The following is a 24577-nucleotide window of genomic DNA, read 5'->3' as shown; positions in this document are numbered from 1 at the left end:
TCCCAGCTACTCAGGAGGCTGAGGCAGGAGAATCGCTTGAGTCAAATTTTATGATATAGAATGGGATGTTACTTTTTGATAAAATCATTTTAAAATGCTAATATTCTAAATCAATATATGTAGACATATTTGATAATCAATTACTGCAAAACATACACAGTCCTACCATTTTGATAGAATTTGGTTGTGGCAGATTACAGAATTATGTCAGCAATAATTATAGGAAAATCACATCTAAGTATTAAAATCAATCATCTTTTTACTTTCCAGGCAGTTTTAATTCATGTATATAGAACTATGAAAAATCCAGAAATGTTATAAATCTTCCTTTTATATAATTGTTAAACTTATGATTAAATTTGTCTCATTTTCTACTTTAAACTTCTACTTTAAAATGTTTTTAAAATAATTCAATTTTAAAACGATTTCTGGATTGAAAAATATCCATGCTGTGATTCTGTAAATGTATAACATGACCACTAGTATCTTCCTCAGAATCCTTTCCCTTAACATGATCAACAAAGTTAATCTTCCAATTTTAATGCCATTACAGTTCAATAAACTAGAATTGTATCAGAATCATTAAAGGTAAGTATTTTGAAGACTAATTTCCTATTTAGAAATAAATAAAAAAGAATAGACATATTAAATACTGGATAACTTAAATTGAGACTAATACTTGTACTTATGCTTATTTTAAAAAGCAATTCAAGTATATTACAAATGTCAATACGGAGTGTTTAATATCTAGAAAGGCACCATAAACTTCATTTTAAGACTTGCCTTTTTTCCCATTAGTAGGTGGTGTTGGTGTTTCTCCCTCATTGTCTTTATAATATTGAAAACAGACAATAGTGATTAATGATTAAGATCATTAATAACCAAAATAAAAACAAAGCACATCAAAAAAGATGAAATCACACAATAGGGAAACAAATCCATGCACTACACATGACATCCCATATTAATGAACACAAGAGAAAAGTATATACTTCCTATCTCATAGGAGAATTAATAAAAACCAAATAAGTGAAAAATCATCTTAATAGTATATAGTTATGCTTTTATGTTAATTTAAAAACGGATGCAACTTACTAATTACTTTTGACAATAAAACACCAGCAACAAACTGGTTTAGCACATGGGCGTCTTTATCTTAATTTATTTAAAATAAGGAAAAGTGATATTAACTATTGCTGAAGTCCCCAAACTAATGCTATCTTAAAAAATGACTTTAATGTGGAAGACAATTAATGGCGTGAAAGGCTGCAGTGTTTGTATGGACTATATGAGATGCAGAGGAATGAGCTAATGGGAAAACATTAACAGCTAAGCTAAAATGAAATTCATTCTTATAGTATTCCATAAAAATGTGATTCCTAAATTATTCCAGGAAAATGGAAGAAAAATGACATTCTAGAAGTTAGATACTAGATATTCAGAACCCAAGCAATTCTATATGTCTAGAAATATGCAATTAAACTTGCCTGTTTCCATTATCAGATGACTTTGATATTTGTCACCTTTACGACATTGAAAAGTTACTGATAATGAGCAATTCTAGTAGCTTAAGAGATGTTTTCAGTTGTAAAACTAAAAACTCCACTGAAAGAATGCTTCCATGAAAATATATCTTAGGTATAATATACGTAATGGTATTGCTTTCACACCATGGAAAGCAGAGGAAAAAAAGGCATAAAAAGAACACTCTATTATTCATAAATAAAAAGTGGTCAGTTAAACACTTGATAAAATTAAAGATATTCTGTATCATTCAAAGAAAGTTACAATTAAACTTGACAATTGGATAAGATTAGTATTCAATTCTGAGTTTCAAATAAAAATAGTGAAAATTTGATAAAGGTAGTATATAAAAATACACTGATTTACTGATTATATAATGTTTTAACTTTTTTGAGACAGAGTCTCGCTCTGTTGCCCAGGCTGGAGTGCAGTGGCATGATCTTGGCTCACTGTAACCTCTGCCTCTCGGGTTCAAGCGATTCTCCTGCTTCGGCCTCCCAGGTAGCTGGGACTACAGGCGCATACCACCATGCCCAGCTAATTTTTTTATTTTTAGTAGAGATGGGGTTTCGCCATGTTGGCCAGGCTGGAATCTTTTAAGTTTTAAAATCCTTTCACCAACATTAAACATTATGATAGATAAACATAATAGAGACTTTAAAAACAACAAAAATAAAAAGGTATTCATTTCATTTAGAAAGATGGGGAGAAATTATGATTGACAATAAATATTAGAGTAATATTGAACTGGGATGAAGAAGAGAAACCTATAATTGCTTTACTTTAGGAAAAAAATATAATGGAAAAAATGATCATGGTCTATAAATGTTTTAATGGAATTTATATTCTGCTCTATATTTCTTTATAATTTGCTTCTACTAGATTCAAAATCCATGGGAGAAGGTGCTAAAGCTTCAACAAACCTTTACTCACCACAACACATGATAAAGTATAGTTTTCTAGTAGGTACTCGTTAAATTTTTTTGAATAAACAAATGAATGTAAAGCTGGGTAAAGGGTAGGTGTATATCTTGGTCAGGGGCACTATCTATAATTCTAGTTTGATTTAAACATCAGGGAAAATATTTAGCCAGTTGGGTAAATTACATATTCTGACAAATTGCCTAGATAGCTTAAGTAATACCCATTCATTAATAGAATTATGTAATTTATCTTAAAGTTAGTGCTGAAAAACAATCTATTCTTCATTGTGCAGTTATAAATTTGGAGCCTAAAGTCTTATGTAAAATTGAAAAGTCATATTTGAAAACATTCGCTTATTTATTTTAGATACTCAGTCAGACAGACCTGCCTTGACCTCTTCTCCCTGCTTTTCTTCCCCCTGCTCTTCCACATGCTCAGTTTCTTCATTAACTTCTGTACTTGCATAAGCAAAGGTAAAGAAAAATATAAGACCAAATAGGTGTATCACTTACTCTTCAAAGAAACTAAACAAATAAAAAATTCTAAATTATTCAGAATGATAAATACACCAATATTTATTTATTTATTTATTTATTTAGAAACAGAGTCTCACTATCACCCAGGCTGGAGTGCAGTGGCACAATCACAGCTCACTGCAACCTGCGTCTCCTGGGCTCAAGTGATCCTCCCACCTCAGCCTCCTGAGTAGTTGGGACTATGGGAGTGCACCACCATGCCTGGCTAATTTTGTATTTTTTTGTAGCGATGGGGTTTCACCACGTTACCCAGGTTGGTCTTGAACTCCCGAGCTCAAGCGATCCACCCGCCTCAGCCTCCCAAAGTGCTGGGATTACAGATGTGAGCCACAGGAGCCACTGCACCTGGCCCAATAGATTACTTTTAATAAGTTTCTGACATGATATAGAAAAGTAAATAAATTTACTGGTTAATTATCACATTGTCTGCTTTTATGATGACTTTGTAAAAGAGAAACTGTGACTTTAAAAATATTTGTAATATGTGGATAACTGGGTAAAGTAGGCAAAATACTTTATATATAAACTTGGTATATTACTAAAAAAAGTTATATAACTTTTCTTCTAGAAAAAGAGAACAAGACATTTTACAAAATGGCAGTACATAAAAGGGAAAAATAAAATAATAACAATGCCTTATAGTTTTTTTAGTACATTGTGCTTTCTATATTATTCTTATTTTACTTCTCTGGTTCTAAACAAAGATAAGTGGCTAAATACAAAAGACTAAAATATAAAATAATCAAAATCATAAAGGGTTAAAGTATGACTCGGTCATACGTTGGCTGTCGAAAAGGATTTGAAAATAAATATTTCAATACTTTAATTCTAAAATAATGCCATTAAATTACAACTTCTCACAATTAACTTTTTAGGTGATAATCCAAACATAATTTGATTTAGACCATCAACTGGTAAGTCTATTTTGTGCTACTTACTGAAGATTAACTGAAGTTGAGATTTCTAAAAGAGATATTATATCTTCTTTAAAACTAAAAAAGTTTGCATAATCTACTGAAGTCTCCATATCAGCATTTATAAAAACACTTTAAAAAATCATCCATACTTTTATATAAAACAAAACCCCTTTTATTTCATACTAAAAAGGGTAAGGGAGGTTTTGGCTCCTCTTTCTTTTATGAAATTAAAAAAATGGAAAAATCACAATTGGGGACTTTAAAGGAAAATTTTGGTTTTAATTAATTTTATAGGGTCAAAAACAATAGTAAAGAGAATCTTTACTGAGAAGCCCATAAGAAACTTCACCAACCCTTTCAGCATCACCAATAGGCTCTGTTTTCTAGTATACTTACTATTACAAAGAATAGAGCTACTTGTATTTCAACAGTCTATTGCTATAAACGACATTAAAAATTCAATTTTAAAAATGTGCACAAATGATAGTTTCTGAGTTTATATGCCAATAAATGATGTTGAAACTCCATCTTTAAAAACACTGAAGAGAAAAAAAGTTACATAAATATTACTAAACTTTCCTTAGGAAAAGTGATTTAAAATTCTATGCCCCCAATTTTATGCAAATAATTAAGAACTATAAAAATGCTGTGAAGTCTTTTTATCAGGCAGCATAATTGACCATCAGTCACAATATCACTGGATTGTTCAAAATTATGGTACTTGGAAATAGAAAGAATGACAAAACAGAAGTTGACCATCATCCAGTTAACAAGAACACAACTTATATCAACAAGTTATATAAGGGTATAAAAGTATTGCTGCTCAAATGCAGCACACTTACAAATTTGTTACAAATAGTTTACAGAAATATGAATTTTAATATAAACATATATAGAATGACAAGATTATTGTAGTGGTACTTTGTATACTATTTGAGGTAGCTTTTCCCTTTTTAAATAAATATTTCATGAATTTATTCAACAAAGATTTATTGAGGGTCTACAATGTGCCAGGCATTATTCTATGTGCTAGAGATTCATCAGTAAACAGTCAACAAGTTTTTAAAGATACAAAGTTAATTTCAGATTTCCATAACAGGCAGATGATTTTGTATTGATCTAGCAAATGTATGACACTCCATATATCACCATTCAGTATTTTCTTCTGAGTCATAATGTAGTGTTTGATAATAAAACTGTATCATATTTAACTCTGATATACGTAAGTCTTATATGTAAGTCTTGCTACAACATGAAAAATGATGTTGGAAACACAAGCCACAATCACTATCTAATTCAACAACTTTATTTTCTAGAAAGCCAAATTTAATAATTAAAAACATCATCATAAATAAAAAATGAAATATATGATGATAAATATAACTAAACTATGTGTACATCCTCAATGATGTAAACGTAGACTGCAATTGATATCTTTGGTTAAAGTCTTACTCAAAATCTAGTATTCTGGTTATAAGGTACATAAAAATTTTATGAAAGAGCACATTTTATCTGCTCATTTAAAAGAAGTTAAACTCCTTGCATTCTTATTTGATCAATCAAAGAAATTTAACTCCTTGGTATAATTTCCAAGTTAAAAAAAAAAGTTGAATACTTTGTCAGATATCATAAAACAAAATAATTTTACTGTATATAAGTCTATACAACAAAGGGACATCAATTGCAGTTGGGTTTATTTTTGCTTACTAGCTCCCCAAAAAGGCTGTTAGCACAAAACAAACCCTCCTTTATGTACAGACCTTCATAAGGTTCTATCTCCTTGACTCCATTGTCTAGGGAAACAAAATAAAAATAAAAAACAAAACAAAAACAAAAGAAAAAAAAAAAGGAAAAAAAGGGAACCAAAGCACAGGGGTTAAAAACAACAGAAATTTCCAAAGGCACAGAATGTATTATCTACTAGAGAAAAGTTAAATGATTTAAATATATATGTATTATTTGCAAAACACATCCAGTTACTAAATAAAGGGATCATTGAAAAAATGATCTTAAAAACCGTTATATTCAGTTATCCATGCTTTTAGAGGTCCTTTATCCAAGAATTTATAGAAGTTTGGGAAGTATGTTCATGTGTGTGTCAGCAAATAGTGCTTTTTATGCAAAAATGTAAAATTAATAAAAACATCAGTACAACATGCATCTTTCATTGTATATTCATGATTACCTTTTTCTTGTTCTCCAGTATTGAGAAGGATCACCATTGTTGTGCATCAGCTAACCAGTCCTTTGCAGTGTGTGAAAATTGATTTGGCTAGTTACTAATAAACTTTATATAACTATCAACAATTACATAAACTTAGTTGTGGCAAAGAAATATTATCCAACAGCTCATTTAAGACTATTATGTTTACTTTTTAAGATGCATTTATTCAAATTTAAAAATGTACAAGAGCAATAAAGATACCTTATTTTACCTGGAAATATTACAAATTTTTATGCAAAAATACATAATATTTATAAATATAACTATTATCAAATAAGACAAGGCATACAATTAACAAAAGAAGAAAACTAACACAAAAGTAAGAAAATCTTGATTCACCTTAGCTTCCATGTGTATTTCCTAAACGACATAATTAGAAATAAAACTTACTTCTATCCAATGTTCCCTTTGGTGGAAGCTGTGGAAGCTGTCGGCCCCTTCGTCCTGCCACTGGAGTACTTGATGGGCTTGTCTGGACAGACCCAGTACGAGGATGAGACCTAAAGACACACAATTAATATTAATTTTCAGTATAATGAGTTACATATTTTTAATACCTATATTTGGTTCATATGATAGCTGTATAAATACAATTTAAAAAGAAGTTTGGCTGCAGATTAAAAGGTTAGGAAAACTAGACAAAATATGGATATCTGAATGATTAAATAGCAAAAGATGTTTATTTTTGGTGTAATATGCATACATACACATACATGCACACAAAACCCTACAGTAAAATCCATGGAATTATTAATGTAAATTAGTACTCTATCCATTGAAAGCAAGAGGACAATTTCGCAGATCAAGAAAGAAAAGACTGTACTTTTCTTTCTACCAGATTTCAAACTTTCAACACTAACCTTTCTCCCTTGATCCAGAGATTTTTACTCAGGCTTATATTAAACATCCCTTTATTAGAAAACATCTCATGAAACTACAAATAAAACCCTGAACAATTCAAGATTTAACTAAGGAAAATATTGGTTAATACATAACAGTAGTATCAATAGAAACTAAAAAATCTAGTTTTATTTGTAATCATTATGATGATTTGAAAAGTGATGTGTAATGGACACAAATAGTTTCTCATTCTGTAGGAGAGGAACATGACAGTTAATGACGGAATTTACCCAGGACTCCTGATTAATGAGAAATCACAAAACAAATGCAGTCAGGACAGTTAATAAACAAATTACAATGGTAGCCACACACTATTATATCCACTGAATATAAATAGTGTGTTTACATTGAAAGGTTAGTATCAATTATTACTAGTGATCAGCCAAAGATGATAGAAGAGACCATTTAGTTGCTGGGAAAATAAAATGGTGTGCTGGTGGGGCAAAGGGGAAATTAGTCTGATTGATTTATCTTTCACCTCGATAAGGCAGGTGAAGGAGGGGCAGATCTTCCAGTCATTAATGAAGGCATCGACCTCATGAGGTTTGTATCAGGACGTTCAGTGGATCTGGAGCGGGTGGTGGTCCGCTCAAGGAGAGGCCGTTGTTCTGTTGATCTGGATCTGTGATATGGCTGTCTATCTGCTGCTTCACAATCCCTGAAACGTTAGTCAAAAAGCAGCTCAGTTGATCTTTCGTGCCCTTCTGCTATTTGGTTATGATGCATCAAACTGATTTTGAAAAAGGTAACTGTTTAAAATTATGGAGTATGTAAAAATTTTTCTTTTCCCCAACATATTCTGAGCAATTTCAAATGAAACTTCTTAAGAATTTCTAAAAAACCAAATCTGCCTTTCAAAGTAATTTCCAGCAAAGATAATAGTCGCTCAGTCATAAAAAAACAACAAACAAAACTGCTTGCTTTCCAAAATGAATTCCCTAAATGGAATACGTGAAATATGTGAATTATTCTATTTTAAAGAATTCAATGACTTTTCCTAACATTTTCAAGAGTGAAGAAAACCATATAAGCATTAGTTCTGTAGCACCTGAAGCTGTTTAGTACTATACCAACTAAGATATAAAAAGGCTTTCAGAAAACACTATACACCTGAACATTTAAACAGAAGAATCAAAATGAGGTTATAAGAAAATAGGGTGACTTTGAAGTCTGTAGCCATATTTAAACCCGATCCACAAGAAAAATTACCCTGTAGAAAACTGGTTAACTGGCTGTCTATCTCGGTGCACTTTAGCTATGCCAACTGATTCAATTCAGAATGGGTATTAACTGAAACAATAATTCTGAAACAACATGATCTCTTTGACCACAAATAAATCTAATACCAAAACTTAATCCTTGTTGAAGGAAGTATCCTTAAATTTAAGCAGCCTCTCATTGTTGACCTTTCTATCCCTGGAACCTAGCATAATACTTTTACATCTAACATGATCAATAAATGTTTTCTAATACCAGCCCCACAATTTGGGAGAGGACTTTAAAAGCACTAGCTTTGGCTCCAGAATTCAAAAGTAAAACATGCCAAAGTATATTTCAAATAAAATTATTTCTCCCCATCCAGTTGTAAGCACAAAAATGGAAATGCTTATATAATACCGACAGTCAAGAAAGCATTAGTCTCCCTCAAAGCTAATGTTTCAATGACATCCACCTTACCTATAAGTTATCTCAACCTTATTTTGGATAATGAAAAATGCAAGTAATTTAAAAAAAAAAGAAAAAAAGGACATAATTTCCCAAATGTCATGAATTATATGGCAAATAATTGTGTACTAGTTGATATTAGATTAGGTGACTTTAGAAAGTGAATATTGGCTTTATTCTACACCATATCTTGTGATTATTTAACATTTTAAAGTCATAGGGTAACATATAAGTCAGAGCATTTTTAAATACTTTTAAATCCATATACTATCATGTGATTTACTATCTAAGTTCAGTATTTTCATATAAGTGCATCCAGAATATGTCAAAATAACTGACATTAAATGTAAATATATAAAAAATATTTAATTATTAGTAACAGTTACATGGCAAGAGAAATGAAAAGGTAACTTCATAGTGTAAATATCATAGCTGTCTTTTGGTTTCTGAAAAACTATTTTAAAAGAACACTTTTTTTTTATTATACTTTATGTTCTAGGGTACATGTGCACAACATGCAGGTTTGTTACATGTGTATACATGTGCCATGTTGGTGTGCTGCACCCATTAACTCATCATTTACATTAGGTGTATCTCCTAATGCTATCCCTCCCCCCTCCCCTGACCCCATATGTTCCCCCTCCTGTGTCCAAGTGTTCTCATTAAAGAACACTTTTCTTTAGAAATAAGTGTCTTCAGTAGTTTGCTACATGTTTTTAGTCTAACATCTTTATATATCTTCATCATAATAAACAGAAACAAAAGGTATATCTCTTTATATATTATTTCTTAAATTGCTTAAAACCTATTTTTTAAGAGTATCCATCTTTACATTTATTTTAAAGATTTATCTTACATTAATAATAAACATCTTATTATATAACAAAACTTTGGGAAATAGCTACAATTACCCTAACAGAAAATTAGACTAATATTTCATGTGTTTATATATAATTTAATTTATTCTGATTCCATCAAGAAATTTTTCCAAGTGGAAAGTGGAGTAAATGTTAGGATATGCAGTTTCACTTCTTTGTGAAGCATCATTTTTAATAATTGAAAAATATGATAATGAGTGAAAACCAGAGAATTATTTTAAATGTGTTGCTATGTCCTATGTCCTCAAAAGGAGACCATTATTTATAAAACAGAGGTCACTCCTTAGGAAGTAGCCCTTACGAAAAATGTCTCTTTATAAAAAAGTTGTTTGAAAATTAACCCATCTTTTACATTTTACTTATATAGTTTTGTCCATAAATACAAAGTATATATTAAATAAATACCATAGTGTGAAATGAAAATAGGTTAATAAATGAAAAATGAAAAGAACCACAGTAGAAGGTAGAAATTTCCCCAAATGTCCCAACACAGTTAAGGGGAATGGAAAACTACTGTATTTTAAACTTTGACAGCACACAAGAGAAGGCTGACACAGGCTCCTGCTCCCACATTGGATAAAAATAGGTCTGACTAGCTTAGACACAATGTTACTGCTATGAAAATTTAAAGTAGTAATGCCTAAATTACCCAGTCTTATATCAGGCCCCTTAAAGGGATTGAGATATAACACTCACAAACTCCCACCAAAATTCTGAATTTGTTTTAATTTAAAGATGAGAATATATAATTAATTTTGAATAGCAGCAACTGAAAAGTGGGAAATAATAAACACTTGCAAGGCTTAAAACATTTTAGGGCCCACTTGGGGTTCTTAACTTGGAGTCTTTATTTCAATGTAAGTCGTTTCTTCTGTAACCATTTTATTTACCTTAGTTTATGTTATGCATATAAAATATTATTCCAAAAACAGTGGCCATGGTTTTATCAGATTACCAAAGGATAAGCCACTCAAAAAGCTAGGGCCCCCTCACCTGTAAATTTAAATCTTTCTTATGTAAATAATTCCATTGTCTTTTAAAAAGTGATTTAATATCTATCACTGTTACATCTTTTTGAATAGTTTACATTTTCTAATCTCTATTTATAGTTAATTTTTTTTGCACTTGAATTGATCTAGGCTACTGTCCATCATTATCTAATGGCTGTTATTCTAAACTGCATGCATTCACAAAGGATACTGTGTATCAGCTCCTCCACTAATTTATGTTGACTAACAATGTGATAACAATACATACTACTGTTAACAACCCAGTCTTAAAAGCACATTATTAGCATATGCAGATTTTGAGATGAGGATGAACTGACAATAGGCCACAATAAAGAAAACAGTTTAGAAGACTTTTGTCTTAAATAGCAATCTTTATGCATAAGAAAAACTAAAACTGAAAGAATGTGATTTAGTATTTATTTTCAGTCATTCTAAGGGAAAAATAATTTTATAATCATTCAGCGAAGTTGTCAGTTTTGAATCATTTTTTCAGGTCAACATAGTTGCTCATAAAATATTTTTAAAAATTTCCAAGTATTTGATGCAACTTCCTACCTATTTTATCAGTTTTGTGATGTGCTTTAGGTTTCCTAATTCAATGAAAGGACAAGGGATTTGTATGCAAGGGATTGTATGCAAGGGACTGTCTTGCAAGGGATTTCCCTCTATTAGGGAAGAAGAGGTCAGTGGGCACTCTTGTCTATAATCCAATGTTATTGCCATCCATCCATCCATCCATCCATCCATCCATCCATCCATCCATCCATATCTTTCACAATGATACAACTCCAGATCAAAGTAAGCTCAATGTAGAGTATCTCTACAGGTATGATAAATACTAAGAATACTAAAACTCAGAAATCAATGAAAATTTTCCCAATATGTAACTCAGAACCTAATCTGTATTAAATCAGACTTATTTCATATTTATATTGGAAAGATGTCATAAGTAAATGTAATAGGTTTTCTTGAAAAGTAAACTTGTAAAAAGTAAAGCTATTTAGGAATTATTCTTTTCCTTTATAAAGCTGACATCTTAAATTTAAAAAAATTGGATATATCTCCGAAGGACAAGTATAGTCCCAGGTTTGGGGCAAGAAATGACTTCTCTATATCCATACTGTATAGAATAAGCTGATGAATAGCAGAAGTGCCAGACACAGTGGCTCATGTCTGTAATCCCAGCACTTTCAGATGCTGAGGCAGACAGATGGCTTGAGCTTAGGCATTTGAGACCAGACTGAGCAACATGGTGAAACCCTATATCTACAAAAAATACAAAAAAAACTAGCGGGTGTGGTGGCAAACACTTATAGTCCTAGTTGTTCAGGAGGCTAAAGTGGGAGGAATGCTTGAACTCAGGAGGTTGAGGCTGCAGTGAGCTGTGATCATACCATTGCGCTCCAGTCTGGGTGACAGAGTGAGACCCTATCTCAAAAAAAAAAAAAAAAAAAAATACCCAGCAGAAACATTTTATTTTTGTTAAAATATCTTGAATATCTACAGATTTTCTGGGCGTTAACTGCATAACTGAAGTATAAATACATGATAAAATATACTAGAAAACATTAAAAATGAAACATTTTAGAATAATTAATATAGCATATATACATATTTGTATATAACAAATAATTTAAAGTAATTATGACAACTTTAAAATTACAATTTTCATGGTCATCACTAATGTGCAAGACTAACTTTTTAAAAACTCTAGCTCATTATTTTAGCATCATTTCTAATGTTAAGAGGATTGCAAGATACAAAATATTTGTCATAGAAATCATGGTAAATAAGCAAATAGGTATTGTGCACAAATAGGAATATTATATTATTTTGGAGATTAATTTATCATTGGGCATAACAGCATTATTCTACAGAATCTTTCTGTTGAGTTAGATGTAAAGATTTTATATTAGTTAAAAGTAAATAAGCTTATTCAAAAATGACAATATTTAGTCAGCCAAGTTAATAACAATCTAAAATGTGAAAATGGTATAATATATATATTGATGTGACAAAGCAAGACATCATTCATGTAGGAAAAAAATTACTATTACCCACAAGCCTATTATTTTATTATCAAAAAGAGAAGTATTCTCACATCTACAAAGGTATTTAAAAAATATATTCATTATTGAAAATTGCACAAAGAAATGACCAAATGTCCCATTTTCCTCAAGAAAATTAGGGACAAATACAATACTGAACAATAACATATACTGTATTATTAAACACACACACACACACACACAAACATATAAGATGTAAATATTTTGAAGATATTTTAAGTATATTAAATATTTATAATTTTCATTGTTACTTAATTTTTATTTAAAAAGTAACAGAAACAAAACCACAAAGCAGGATTATTTACCCAGCATAATTAGTGCAGAACAAATTAATACATCTTTAAAATATAAATTTTAAGAATACTGAGAGATAATATTACATCTTACCTGTAAAATCCTTATTTTTATGAAATAGGTAGTTCCCATATTCAATGAATGTTCAAATTTAATAATGATTTGTCAAACGTAAAAATTAAAGTTATTCCCCCAAGTTATTGATCTTGATTATGACTTCCCAGATTCTCAGATTCCATAAAATAGCAAACATTTTAAAGGTATATCTCTAAACAATATAGTTATGAATTGCTATTGTATTATATCAGTATATCTGATGAGGTATGGCTCTCAAGCTAGAATACAGATTCAATAGTTTCACTGATCAATTTTGAACAATTCACCAGCATTCCTTTTGTTTTGCTGTTTTTATGTGGATAGAGAAATGGGTATAATGCAAATCTCTCAAATGCACTGTTGCCTGCTGCCAGCAGCGGTCACTTCATAGTACCAGTTCAAATCTCATACTCAGATGTAGCAGTCTGAAGATTGCTTAATGCTCCCCAACCCCCCAACTAACAGAACAAAAGTTGTGCTCATTTTCAAGCATAAATACTATCGGCCCCAATCATTACTGATGATATGATCTCAACATTCAACACAAATTTATTTGAAACACAAAAAAGCATGACAAATAAGGCCCACCTGTCAAGGACAAAGCCACCAACAAAGGCAGACTAAGAGATGGTATAGGTGTTGAAACTATCAAATGGGGAATCTGAAATAAGTCTGCTTGATAAAGACTGTAGTAAAAAAGATGAACAGCATGCATGAACAGATGAGGAAATTTTAGCAGACACATAGATGATGGAAGATAAAATAGTCAAATGGAAAGGCTAGGAATAACAAAGTAGAATATGGTAAAATGTTAGCTAAAAAATTAGATCAGAATCAATTTATGACAATTTTTAATGCCTAGTTAAGAGGTTTAAACAGTTTAATTTTCAATGAGAGTAATAAGAAAAACTTCTGAACAAAGGTAATTTCCAAGTAATAAATTAAGAAGAAGAATTCAACAGTACTGCAGAGAATGAGCTAGATTAGGAAAAGGCTCTGACTTGTAGTAATAAGGGTGGAAACAGAGAAGAAGGTATGAATGACAAACATTACAAATCACAATATACAAAATATATAATATAAAATATACAGAACATACATAATATTCAGAAGCATGCAAACAATATTAGCGATAGAAGGAATCTCAGAAGTTATATAATCCAAACTCTCTGACTTTAGAAATGAGCAAACTAAGGCTTATAGAAGCTTGGACGAATTCACAGAATTTGATGTTTTCTGGGCTGGAACTTGAACTGGGCTGTCTTTATTCTAAGCCTGCTAATTTCACTGAACTGCGTTTTCTTTGCTAGTAGGGATTTTTTTTCCTCAAAAATGTTAGACAAATCACCATATAAATTAAATATTAAAAAAACCTTTGAAATTTTCAGCCTCAGAAATGAAATGATGATCTATTAGCAGAAATTAAATAGTTCAAAAAAGGTGCATACAAAAACCCAAACCCAAATATATATATTTATATCTATAATATCAGTAAAGCACTGGAGGCAGAGGTCAAACTGTAGAAGGTTAAGGCTTAGGAGCTGATGAAGGAGTGAAGGAAGTATATGTAAAAACACATACTCGAGATAACTGACTTAAGTAAAAAGAGAGAGAGAGAGAAATAGACCACTCTCAAGTTAGCTTGAAGAAAGAAGGTATTATTATTATTATAGTTTATTTATATTTTTATTTTTGAGGAGTTTTGCTCTTGTTGCCCAGGCTGGAGTACAATGGCGCCATCTTAACTCACTGCAACCTCCACCTCCCGGGTTCAAGTGATTCTCCTGCCTCAGCCTCCTAAGCAGGTGTGATTACAGGCATGCACCATCATGCCCAGCTAATTTTGTATTTTTAGTAGAGATGGGGTTTCTCCATGTTGGTCAGGCTAGTCTCAAACTCCCGACCTCAGGTGATCCACCCACCTCGGCCTCCCAAAGGGCTGGGATTACAGGCGTGAGCTACTGCGCCCGGCCGGAAGGTATTATTAAGACAACTTCAACAGTAATTTGAGGAGAAATAAAATCAGTAAAGGAAGAAAGATTGAAATACAACAGAAACAAGAAATAATAAATGCAGGAAAATTCCACAGAAACTAAGACAGGCTAGAGTCAGAAATGTAAGAAGAAGTTAGTTTTGATGGAGAACAAAACAGTTGTAAGAGGACAGAAGATGACTGGTAATGTAGAGAAACTAATATTAAAAATGATAGCAGTTTGGAAAGTGTGTTATTGGCTTACATCACATTGACTAAGAGCACTCAGCACTACCTTCCATGTAGGGAATCTTTAAGAAAACAGTCTATGTGTAGAACCATGACTCCACTAGTTTTGTCAGAATCCTTTCTTTAACCAGGGTTCTAGTTATGATACCCATCTTGAGATAAGACCATCATTGCCTCTCTTCAAACTTCATAGCAGCCCTCATCATTAATCTGGACACAGGTCAAACCTTTCCAGGGACCCTCAGCCAGTTCTGGTATTACAACAACTGACAATTAACTTAGAATATTTTAATTTAATCAGTTCTATTCAATTATCTTATCTCTGTGATTCTTGGCTATCAAGTAAAAGGCAATCCCCACTGCCCCCTGGTATCTTCTTCTCCCTAAATTCTTCATTTCCTATTCTCTCTTCTGTATCATTCTTAATCTCTTCTAATTCTCTTTTGTATTTTTGAGAACCCTTATTCCATTATTAATAAACTTCCTAAACATCAACCTTCCTGCAGGATGGTTTTTGCATATTCCTGCCTCAAATAACATTTAGTTCAACTGTGTAGCCTCTGCTTCCATTGTAGCCTTCATCTGCAGAAGCTACTTATTCTTTCACATTTCACAGTCCAGGAATCCAGGAGGGGAAGTTGGCTCCCTAGAGACACTTCTGACTATTACCCTCTGAACCATAATGGACATAGTCCTTACTTCTCTTAAGCATTCCACTTGGCAGTAACGTTCATTATTAATACAGGTTGCTATTATCTATCCAACTTCCAATCACTATCCCTTAGTCATTGCTAATTTTAGGGACTGACTATGGTAGTGCTAGAAGATTTCAATGCAAAGGCAGAAAATCATTGAACAATCATGAACCCCAATCTCCAGATTTTCAAGACTTCAATAATCCTTACTTTATTCTGGCATCAGTCCCACAAATTCCTGCTAGTGTATATCACTATCTTTGACTTTCTTCTTTCCTTATCCACCCTGGACTCTATGACTGATCATCTCAACCACTCCCATAAAACACTCAGATTCCCTTCTAACCAATCTTCCTACTCACACAGTCATTAAAACACTCACAATGGTTTAATAACTAACTTGATTTCTCTCTATTAGCATCCTTTTACTTAGCTTCACTTCTCCCACCTATTTTCTTCCTGCCTCAGTGGTAAATAACAGTTTCTTTCTGCTCACAAAATCCACCCGTGTGTTTAGTCTGATTACTTCCTACCTCTCCTAAGACTCTTCTTCCAGTCATTCTCTCTTTTTTTCTGTATTTTTGACTTATCTTTCTCTAAAACATCCTTTGCTCCAGTGTGTGAACACATGGACATATTTCCTAATCGAAGGGAAATAAACATCTTTTGATATCACATATGCTATCTAATTCTTCTCCTTCACACTTTCTTGATAAGTTCATTTTCTTATCTCCTGGTCATACTTAGGCTACTGCAACCTGCTTTCCCCCCCACCACCTTCCTTCTAAAATTACCCTAGCTAAAGTCATCCATGACACCTCACTTGACATATCCAACACGCATTTTTCATTCATTATTTTTACGGTAATGTTATTACTTTCTTCTTGAAACTATTCCTTTAGCTCTTGTCATTCCACTTTTCTCATTCTTCTTTATGTAGCTCAGAAGTTCCTCTTCCTCCCTCTGCCACTTAATGATAATGTTCCTCAGGCAGGGAAAAACTTCTAAGCCCTCATTTCATGCGTTGTTTCTCAGACTGACTTCACTTACTTTTTATGACTGCTTACCATTAGTAGTGAATTTACTCTGAAATTACTCTATGTAGCTTAGGCAACTTCAAGTTTTAAAATTGTTTACTTTATTCCTTGCTAGACATTTCCTCTTAGCTTTCTCAGTAATTCCAAAACTGAACTTGTCTCACACCTAAACTGATTCCCCCCCTAAGAACCCACCTGGACCCTGTTAAGGTACCTTATGAATCTAGTTATCCAAGGTATAAGACTGGGAATTTTTCATGACTCTGCACTCTCTCAAAATCCAAATTCCATTATTTATCAAGTATTGCTGATTTTAGTTTATTAAAACCACTATTTTCTCTCTGTTCTTCCATCCACTACATGTCTCTCTTTTCATTTTTTCTCTTCAAATCAATCATTCACATAGTCTGTAGGTAGGTACTCTAAGGTGAACAAGCTTGTTATCACTATTCCTAATTAAATCCCTTCAAGGTACCTCTAGAACCTACAGTCTTTGATCTAAGTTCCTTAACATTTATAAAGAGTATATAAGATTCTTCAGGCTGGGCATGGTGGCTCAAATCTGTAATCCCAGTGCTTTGGGAGGCCGAAGTGGGCAGATCACCTGAGGTCAGGAGTTCGAGACTAGCCTGGTCAACATGGGGAAAACCCGTCTCTACTAAAAACACAAAAATTAGCCAGATGCAGTGGCACATGCCTGTAATCCCAGCTACTCAGGAGGCTGAAGCAGGAGAATCGCTTGAACCTGGGAGGTGGAGGTTGCAGTGAGCCAAGATCTGCCATTGGCACTCCAGCCTGGCGACAGAGTGAGACTCCATCTCAATAATAATAATAATAAAAAACAAGAGATTCTTCATAAGTGGAACCCTCTCTATCATTCCAGATTCATTTCTTCCTATTTCCTGCCTTGTGAATAATGTTACAACAATTCTAAAATACGATATTTATTACCTCTGTGACCCTGTTCATACATTTCTTTAAAATGTCACAAACATCCTCCCTCATCTCCACATGAATCTAAATAATTCCTATTTATTCTTTAAGATACAGCTGGAGTTGTTGTCTCTTCCATGACACTTTACATAAAAATCTAGCTGCCCACAATAGATGTTAGTAGTTCCTTAATATGTTGTGTATAGCTCTAAGCAGGGATGAATACTAGAAAAATAAGTAGGATACAAAGGTAAATGTTAAAAAAGGTTATATTTATTAAAATAAAGGGTATATTTTAATAGAGATATTAATAAAGGGTAACATGATATCCATCCTAAACATGTTTGTTTAAATGAGTGCATTTTAAAAGGCACAATGAACCAAATATTATTTCATACTAGTTAGCATAACCTGGCCAGAAGACTTGCTTTGATTTCTATTGTTAATTAATATTGTCTCTTGAAGTAATATAAAAAAAGCTTAGCAAACATTATTTAAGTCTCTATTCTTCTGTTCCAAAAGAGGTAGTCCTCATAATTTTTCATGTTATACACTACGGTAGACCAGTGAAAGTCCAGCTTCTTCTAATGGAGTGGGCATAACTGGAGATGTCATGTTGAATTTACTGCATTCATCCCATTCATTTAGAAAGTTCCAGATATCATATAGCCAAACTATGGCCCAATTGAAGCTATTAACACATATTTTATTCCTAGGAAACAATTTCCAGTTGCAAGTATATGCTACCTTGAAACCGAGGCTAGAGAACTGAATACTTAGATACTGATGCTACTTTTTTTTCCCACAGCTCTCAATGAAAAAGTTACTTTTTATTGTCCACTTTTAAGTGGTCAATTATTTTGACTCAAGTAAGTAAGAATATGGATAATCTAGTCCAAAAACCATTCTACAAGAGAAAGAAAGTAATCCAGGTTTGAACCTTGTTAAATACGTAAAAGAAGAACAATGTAGCAACAGCATTGAGAATATTTCTGAGAATGGATTCAACTTCTGGATACGTAAGTAGATAAAGAAAGATGGAGGGTAACAGCAACAAAATAAAGGGGTCAAGAGAGTAGTATTCTCTACTGAGACAGAAGAACAAGTGAAGTAGACATAACTTAATGAAACAATAAGAAAAAAAGTGTGCAATCATGGAGTCCAAGAGCGTAGTATTCAAATTAAGATTTCAGAACTAGAACAATTTCTACTGATAATAAAATGTGAAGTATGGTCATGAGAGTGACTGACCAAAGTAGAATTGGAGATAAAGCTCACTATATTAGAGAAAGTTAAGGAAGTGAGTGGGTGCTAAATACATTATTGAGGTAAATGCTGACATTACTCTCGCTTGATGGCAGGAATTGTGATGTTGAGGAAGACTAAAGCCAGGTTCTAAAATAATCCGTGAATAAAATGATATTACTAAGAGGTCAACAAACAACAGCAACAAGGAAGGGTAGTGGGTGGTTGTATTTACTTGCATTACACACAAAGGTACAAGATATAAAAATAACACGCACAAAACATTACAGAAATAAATACAGGAGAATGGATAGATTACTAGGTCAGCATTCACATGTTCAACACATGTCCAAAAAAGATCAGTCCAAGAATCTCAAAGTGGATTGGGATGGAGGTCAGAAGGATGAGAAACTTAGAAAGTTAGTAGAGTAAATAACAAATGATCAAAGTCCCTTTAAAAAAAGTAAAAAAAGAGGAAGTTACACTGCAAACTCAACATAGCATTTATTACTTCTGTGAAAGAGGCACAGGGATATAATAGGCAAGGAGAGTGCAGGGAAATGTGAGATACATAATTAGATGTTCTGGTTCTTGGTTTGGGTAGTAGATTCAAGGATGTCATGTTATTACATTGTGTTGTAACTAATACACATTCATTTGTATGTAGTAAAATTAGGAGAAAGCTAATATTTTTAAAAAAATTATGGATACATAATAGTTATACATATTTATGGGGTACTGTTACATTTTGATACAAACATACAATATGTAATGATCAAATCTGGGTAATTGGGATATATATCACTTCAAACATTTACATTTTATTGTGTTGGGAACATTTCAAATCTTCTCTTCCAGATATTTTAAAATATACAGCAAGTTATTGTTAATTATAGTTGCCTGACTGTGCTATTGAACACTAGATTTTACTCCTTCTATCTAGCAAAGATTTCTTGAGTAAGACCTCAAAAACACAGGCAACCAAAGCAAAAATTGACAAATGAGATTCTATCACGGTAAAAAGCTTCTGTACAGCTTAGAAAACAATAAACAAAGTGAAGTGACACCTACAGAATGGAAGAAAATATTTGCAAGCTATTCACCCAACAAGGGATTAATAACCAGAATATATAAGGAACTCAATAGCACAAAATAACAATAATAATCTGATTTTTTAAATGGATAAAATACTTGAATAGACATTTCTCAAAAGAAGACATACAATGGCCAACAGGTATATAAAAAAATGCTCAACATCACTAATTATCAGAGAAATGCAAATCAAAACCACAATGAGACATCATTTCACCCAGGTTAAAATGCCTATTATAAAAAAAATCTGAAAATAACAAGTGCTGGAGAGGAATGCTCGTACACTGCTGGTGGAAATATAAATTAATACAACCAGTATAGAAAACAGTATGGAGGTTCTTAAAAATCTAAACATGGAACTACCATATGATCTAGCAATCCCTTTGCTGGGTATATATCCATGAGAAAGGAAATCAGTATATTGAAGAGATACCTGCACTCCCATGTTCACTACAGCACTATTTAAAATAGCCAAGATATGGAATCAGCCTAAGTGTCCATCAACAAATGAATGCATAAAGAAAATGTGATATATATACACACAATGTAGTATCAGCTAAAAAAGAAAGAATAAAATCATGTATGAAATGGATGATTAGCAAGATGAATGAAAACGGAGGACATTATATTGAATGAAATAAGCTAGGCACAGAAAGACAAATATTGCATGTTTTCACTCATATGTGAGAGCTAAAAAATTGATCTCAGGGAGGCAGTGAATAGAATGGTAGTTACCAAAGACTGGGAAGGATAGTAGAGAGAAGGAGATGAAGAGCGGTTGGTTAATGGGTACAAAATATTTTTAAAAAAAACTAAGCAACTTCATTCTTACGAGTTCTACCCATATTGTCTAGGTCACTAGACTTAGACCCTCAAGAATTTCTGTTGTCCTAGGGCAAGGCAAATACCTTAATACATATAAAATAAATATTACATACACATGTAAATATACACAGTAAATCCTACATTAGATATTTGATAACTTGCTTGTGGAAACAGATTTTTTCATGTTACATTTCAATATAAACATTAATGATCTCTGTTTCCTCAGCACAAACCAAACTGTGGCACCAAAAGACAATTTATAAATGTCTTCTTCAAAACGGGCCAATTAGGCTGAAGTTGAGAATCTGGGGAAAAGTGCAAAATTGAGATGACCAAGAACTAATTCTAGCTACATTGGTGAATGGAGAAACTAAGTAACATAAAGCAAACAACTTATTTGTTGATAACTAGGAAAAAACAAACTATTGAAAAAGTGATGTGACATGATTTTAACTTAGAATGAAATGAAGAGACACCAGAGTATATACAGTAAGTCTATAATCAGTAATGTCTCATTCATGTGTATCACCCACCTTTAAAAAGGCTTTAGTCAATTATCAAAATACAGTTACATAACTACTTTTCCATATTTTTGTAAAGTAAATGTATAATTACTGAAAGTAAAAAATAATGGGAATGTAATATATAGCAACAGTAAAAACAAAAAACAACAAAAGATAATTAGGATTGAAGCAGAATAACAAAAAAGTAAAAAATTGCAAAAGAAAATTAAATATAGCAATAACCATTATCATATAATAAACTGGAAGGCACTAAATTTCAATTATATTTGCTGAAAGATATTACAAAAGTTATTAGTAAATTGCAGTTGCTATTATCTCTTATGTTTCCTTTCACCTTTACCCATATAAATAAAATACTTATAAATTTACTCATTAGTTTTTAATAATTTTTATAAACTCTTTTATTATCAACTCTTAGTTAATTTCCTAGGGATGAAGGAAGTCACACATAACTCTGAATCACTTAGAAACAATAGTCAAGGTGACCAACCATGGCACATAATTCCTAATTTATACTAGCTCAGCCTTCCACCACATTATTTCTTTACCTAAATGATCTCAAATGTTGTCACTGGCTCAAATCTCTAAATCTTCATACAGCCTTGAGAACTTTTCAAATTTTAGAGATCTTCTCTCCCTTTTCTTTCTAATTAACCTCTCTTTCTAGTTAATCCCTCTTGCTGTTACATGCTAGGAAACTGAGATTTCCCTCCAATGTAAATTATATTTCCTTAAGGCATTGTAGCTGTACTATCTGTGATTCACTGCAAATTCCCACTTTGGAAAGAGAAATGGTGGTAGGGTAGAAATGAACAAGTGTTTTCTCACAGACTCAGTATTCTCTGCAGATATGGATTACCTACTATGACAAAGGAGTAGATTACAGCCACCTCCGACAAGGTAACCACAAACAAATCAGTTCAACCTAAGCACTTCAAGGACAGATTCCTCTACTCTGGAGTAGTGAGGTGGAAAAGTGAGTTTTCAAGACCTATGCCATCTAAATACCTAATTATGGACTCTGCTGAGGAAGGTGAGTAGTCAATTGGAGTTAACTTAAAGAGAATACTGTTACTCTATCTTTATGGATAATAGAGAGTTAACCGTAATTCCTGGCAAACTAAATTTTTAGAATCACCAAAGAGATGATCCTAATTTACAAAAGGGACACTGTATTTTTGATGTCCTACTACAATTAGTTAATATGTTTTATTTCATGTTATTTTATATGGGTGATATTTCTGTATTTCATTAACAACCATATATGTATATACATAAAAACAGAAATAAAAGTGACCTATATCATATCAATACACAGACACAAGCAATTGCACAAACAGACTCAATTGTAAGAAAAATATACCTGTCATCCCTGTGATGATGGTCAATGGTCTGACTGTATCTGGAGCGAGGTAGAGTAAGAAAATGACTGCAAGCATGGCAGAAACAAGAATATAAATGAGACTCAAGAAAGAAGTGAAAAAAGTATAGTTTAATTTAAAAAGTGAGATTTAAAAAGATAGGCAGATAGTAAGCAAAGCAAATGGAAATTGTTATTGGAAAGCTTGCCCATTCCTCCCAGTGTTCATTGTAATATGACAGTGCCAAAGGTTAAAATATTCTAAATATTTTAAAATAAAATGCAATAAAAATATAACATTATCAATTATTACTTAAACATCTTTAGCACCATCTAGAATATGTTATATGATAGAGATGCTTTACCATTTTTTTAGGAGGAAAGATGAGATGAGAAAAATAAAATAAGCAGAAAGTTTAAGAAGGAAATAATAAATGAAGTAATTTCAAATACTTATAAACGTTGGGAAATTTATAAGGTAACTATTTCTCTTTTAATTATTGATAATTAAAAATAACTACAAAGGGCTTTAACAATTCCATTTAATTAAGAGCAAACTGATCCAGATTACTTTTATTATTAATTGTATTTATTAAATTTATTGGATGCCATTCATTTTTCCATTCACTATGTTTATTACGTATTATGTATTACATGCTATTGGCTTTGCTACCTTTCTTGCCTCATAACTACCATAAGCAATTCAAGCAGCACACTGATCTTTTACCTATCTCTTCTTTCCAAAGCACTAATTTAAAATTTCCTACTTTCTTAGAACCTTTAATACTAAAACAATTGATCTTAGGAGTTTATCATTGTATTTCTATAAACAATGGAAATGAACCTTGAACTCTCTCAACTTCCACAATTCTATCTCTAAAGTAAACATGCATTTAAATCTTCACTTGTCCTTGTCTTCTGTACCTAAAGAGATACCTCTACTTGTAATCCTGCTTCCCATATGACCTTGCTTCATTTATTATTCTCTTCTGCCTTCCCTTCTTCAACTGCACTTAACCCTAAAAATAAAACCCCTGCTAACCTTTCCTTCCGTTCAAGCCACTGCATCTCGCTCATTTTCTTTTCAATATAGAACATCGTAAAATACATACCTACAATTCTTGCCACCTCTGCCAGATTTTGCTTTCATGCTTTAAGCTTACTGTAATTTGACTTCTGCTTCTACCACACTCTCGAAGCTACCTTATGAATGTGAAATCCCTCCAAAATTCTTTCTTCTCCTCTTAATCCTCATCATAGTCCACTTACCTTTGGTATTAGACATTGATTTTCAAACCTCTATTTTTTAATACTCTCTCCTTTTTTGGTTTCTAAAACCTCTTTGGCTATTAAACATAGTATTTATTTAACAATGAACTATATGCCAAGTACACCATTAAAAGCTTTGCCTACATTATCTCATTTACTTCTCATAACAACTCTTTGAGGTAGGTTCTACTATTCCCACTTTTGCACAGACAGATAAACTGAGGCTGTGAGTGCTTGTTCAGAGCTATATAGTAAGTGGCAGGACTGGGTTTCAAAGTCAGGGGTTTCTTAATTCAAAACTCAGGCTCTTAACACATTTGTACATATAGCCTGGTCTCT

The 24577-nt window shown here is 32.3% G+C and overlaps 1 protein-coding gene across 47 annotated transcripts in view; it reads right to left on the bottom strand.

The window, feature by feature from the left end:
- RIMS2 (regulating synaptic membrane exocytosis 2) overlaps nucleotides 1-24577 on the bottom strand; it is a 507129-nt gene that overhangs the window by 240465 nt on the left and 242087 nt on the right. For 15 of the 47 annotated variants that reach the window (XM_031650105.1, XM_031650110.1, XM_031650083.1 and 12 more), the window contains 4 exons: nucleotides 22973-23038; nucleotides 7504-7683; nucleotides 6516-6625; nucleotides 5662-5694 (listed from right to left, as the gene is read on the bottom strand). In XM_031650105.1, coding sequence (XP_031505965.1) covers nucleotides 5662-5694; nucleotides 6516-6625; nucleotides 7504-7683; nucleotides 22973-23038 — 389 coding nt within the window. Of the gene's footprint in view, nucleotides 1-5661; nucleotides 5695-6086; nucleotides 6147-6515; nucleotides 6626-7503; nucleotides 7684-22972; nucleotides 23039-24577 lie in introns of those variants that run through there. The other 32 variants (XM_031650084.1, XM_031650087.1, XM_031650096.1 and 29 more) reach the window with 8 other exon arrangements.

Source organism: Papio anubis, chromosome 8, assembly GCF_008728515.1.
Source record: "Papio anubis isolate 15944 chromosome 8, Panubis1.0, whole genome shotgun sequence".
Classification (NCBI taxonomy): Eukaryota; Metazoa; Chordata; class Mammalia; order Primates; family Cercopithecidae; genus Papio; species Papio anubis.
This window is presented reverse-complemented; position numbering and strand designations above follow the sequence as displayed.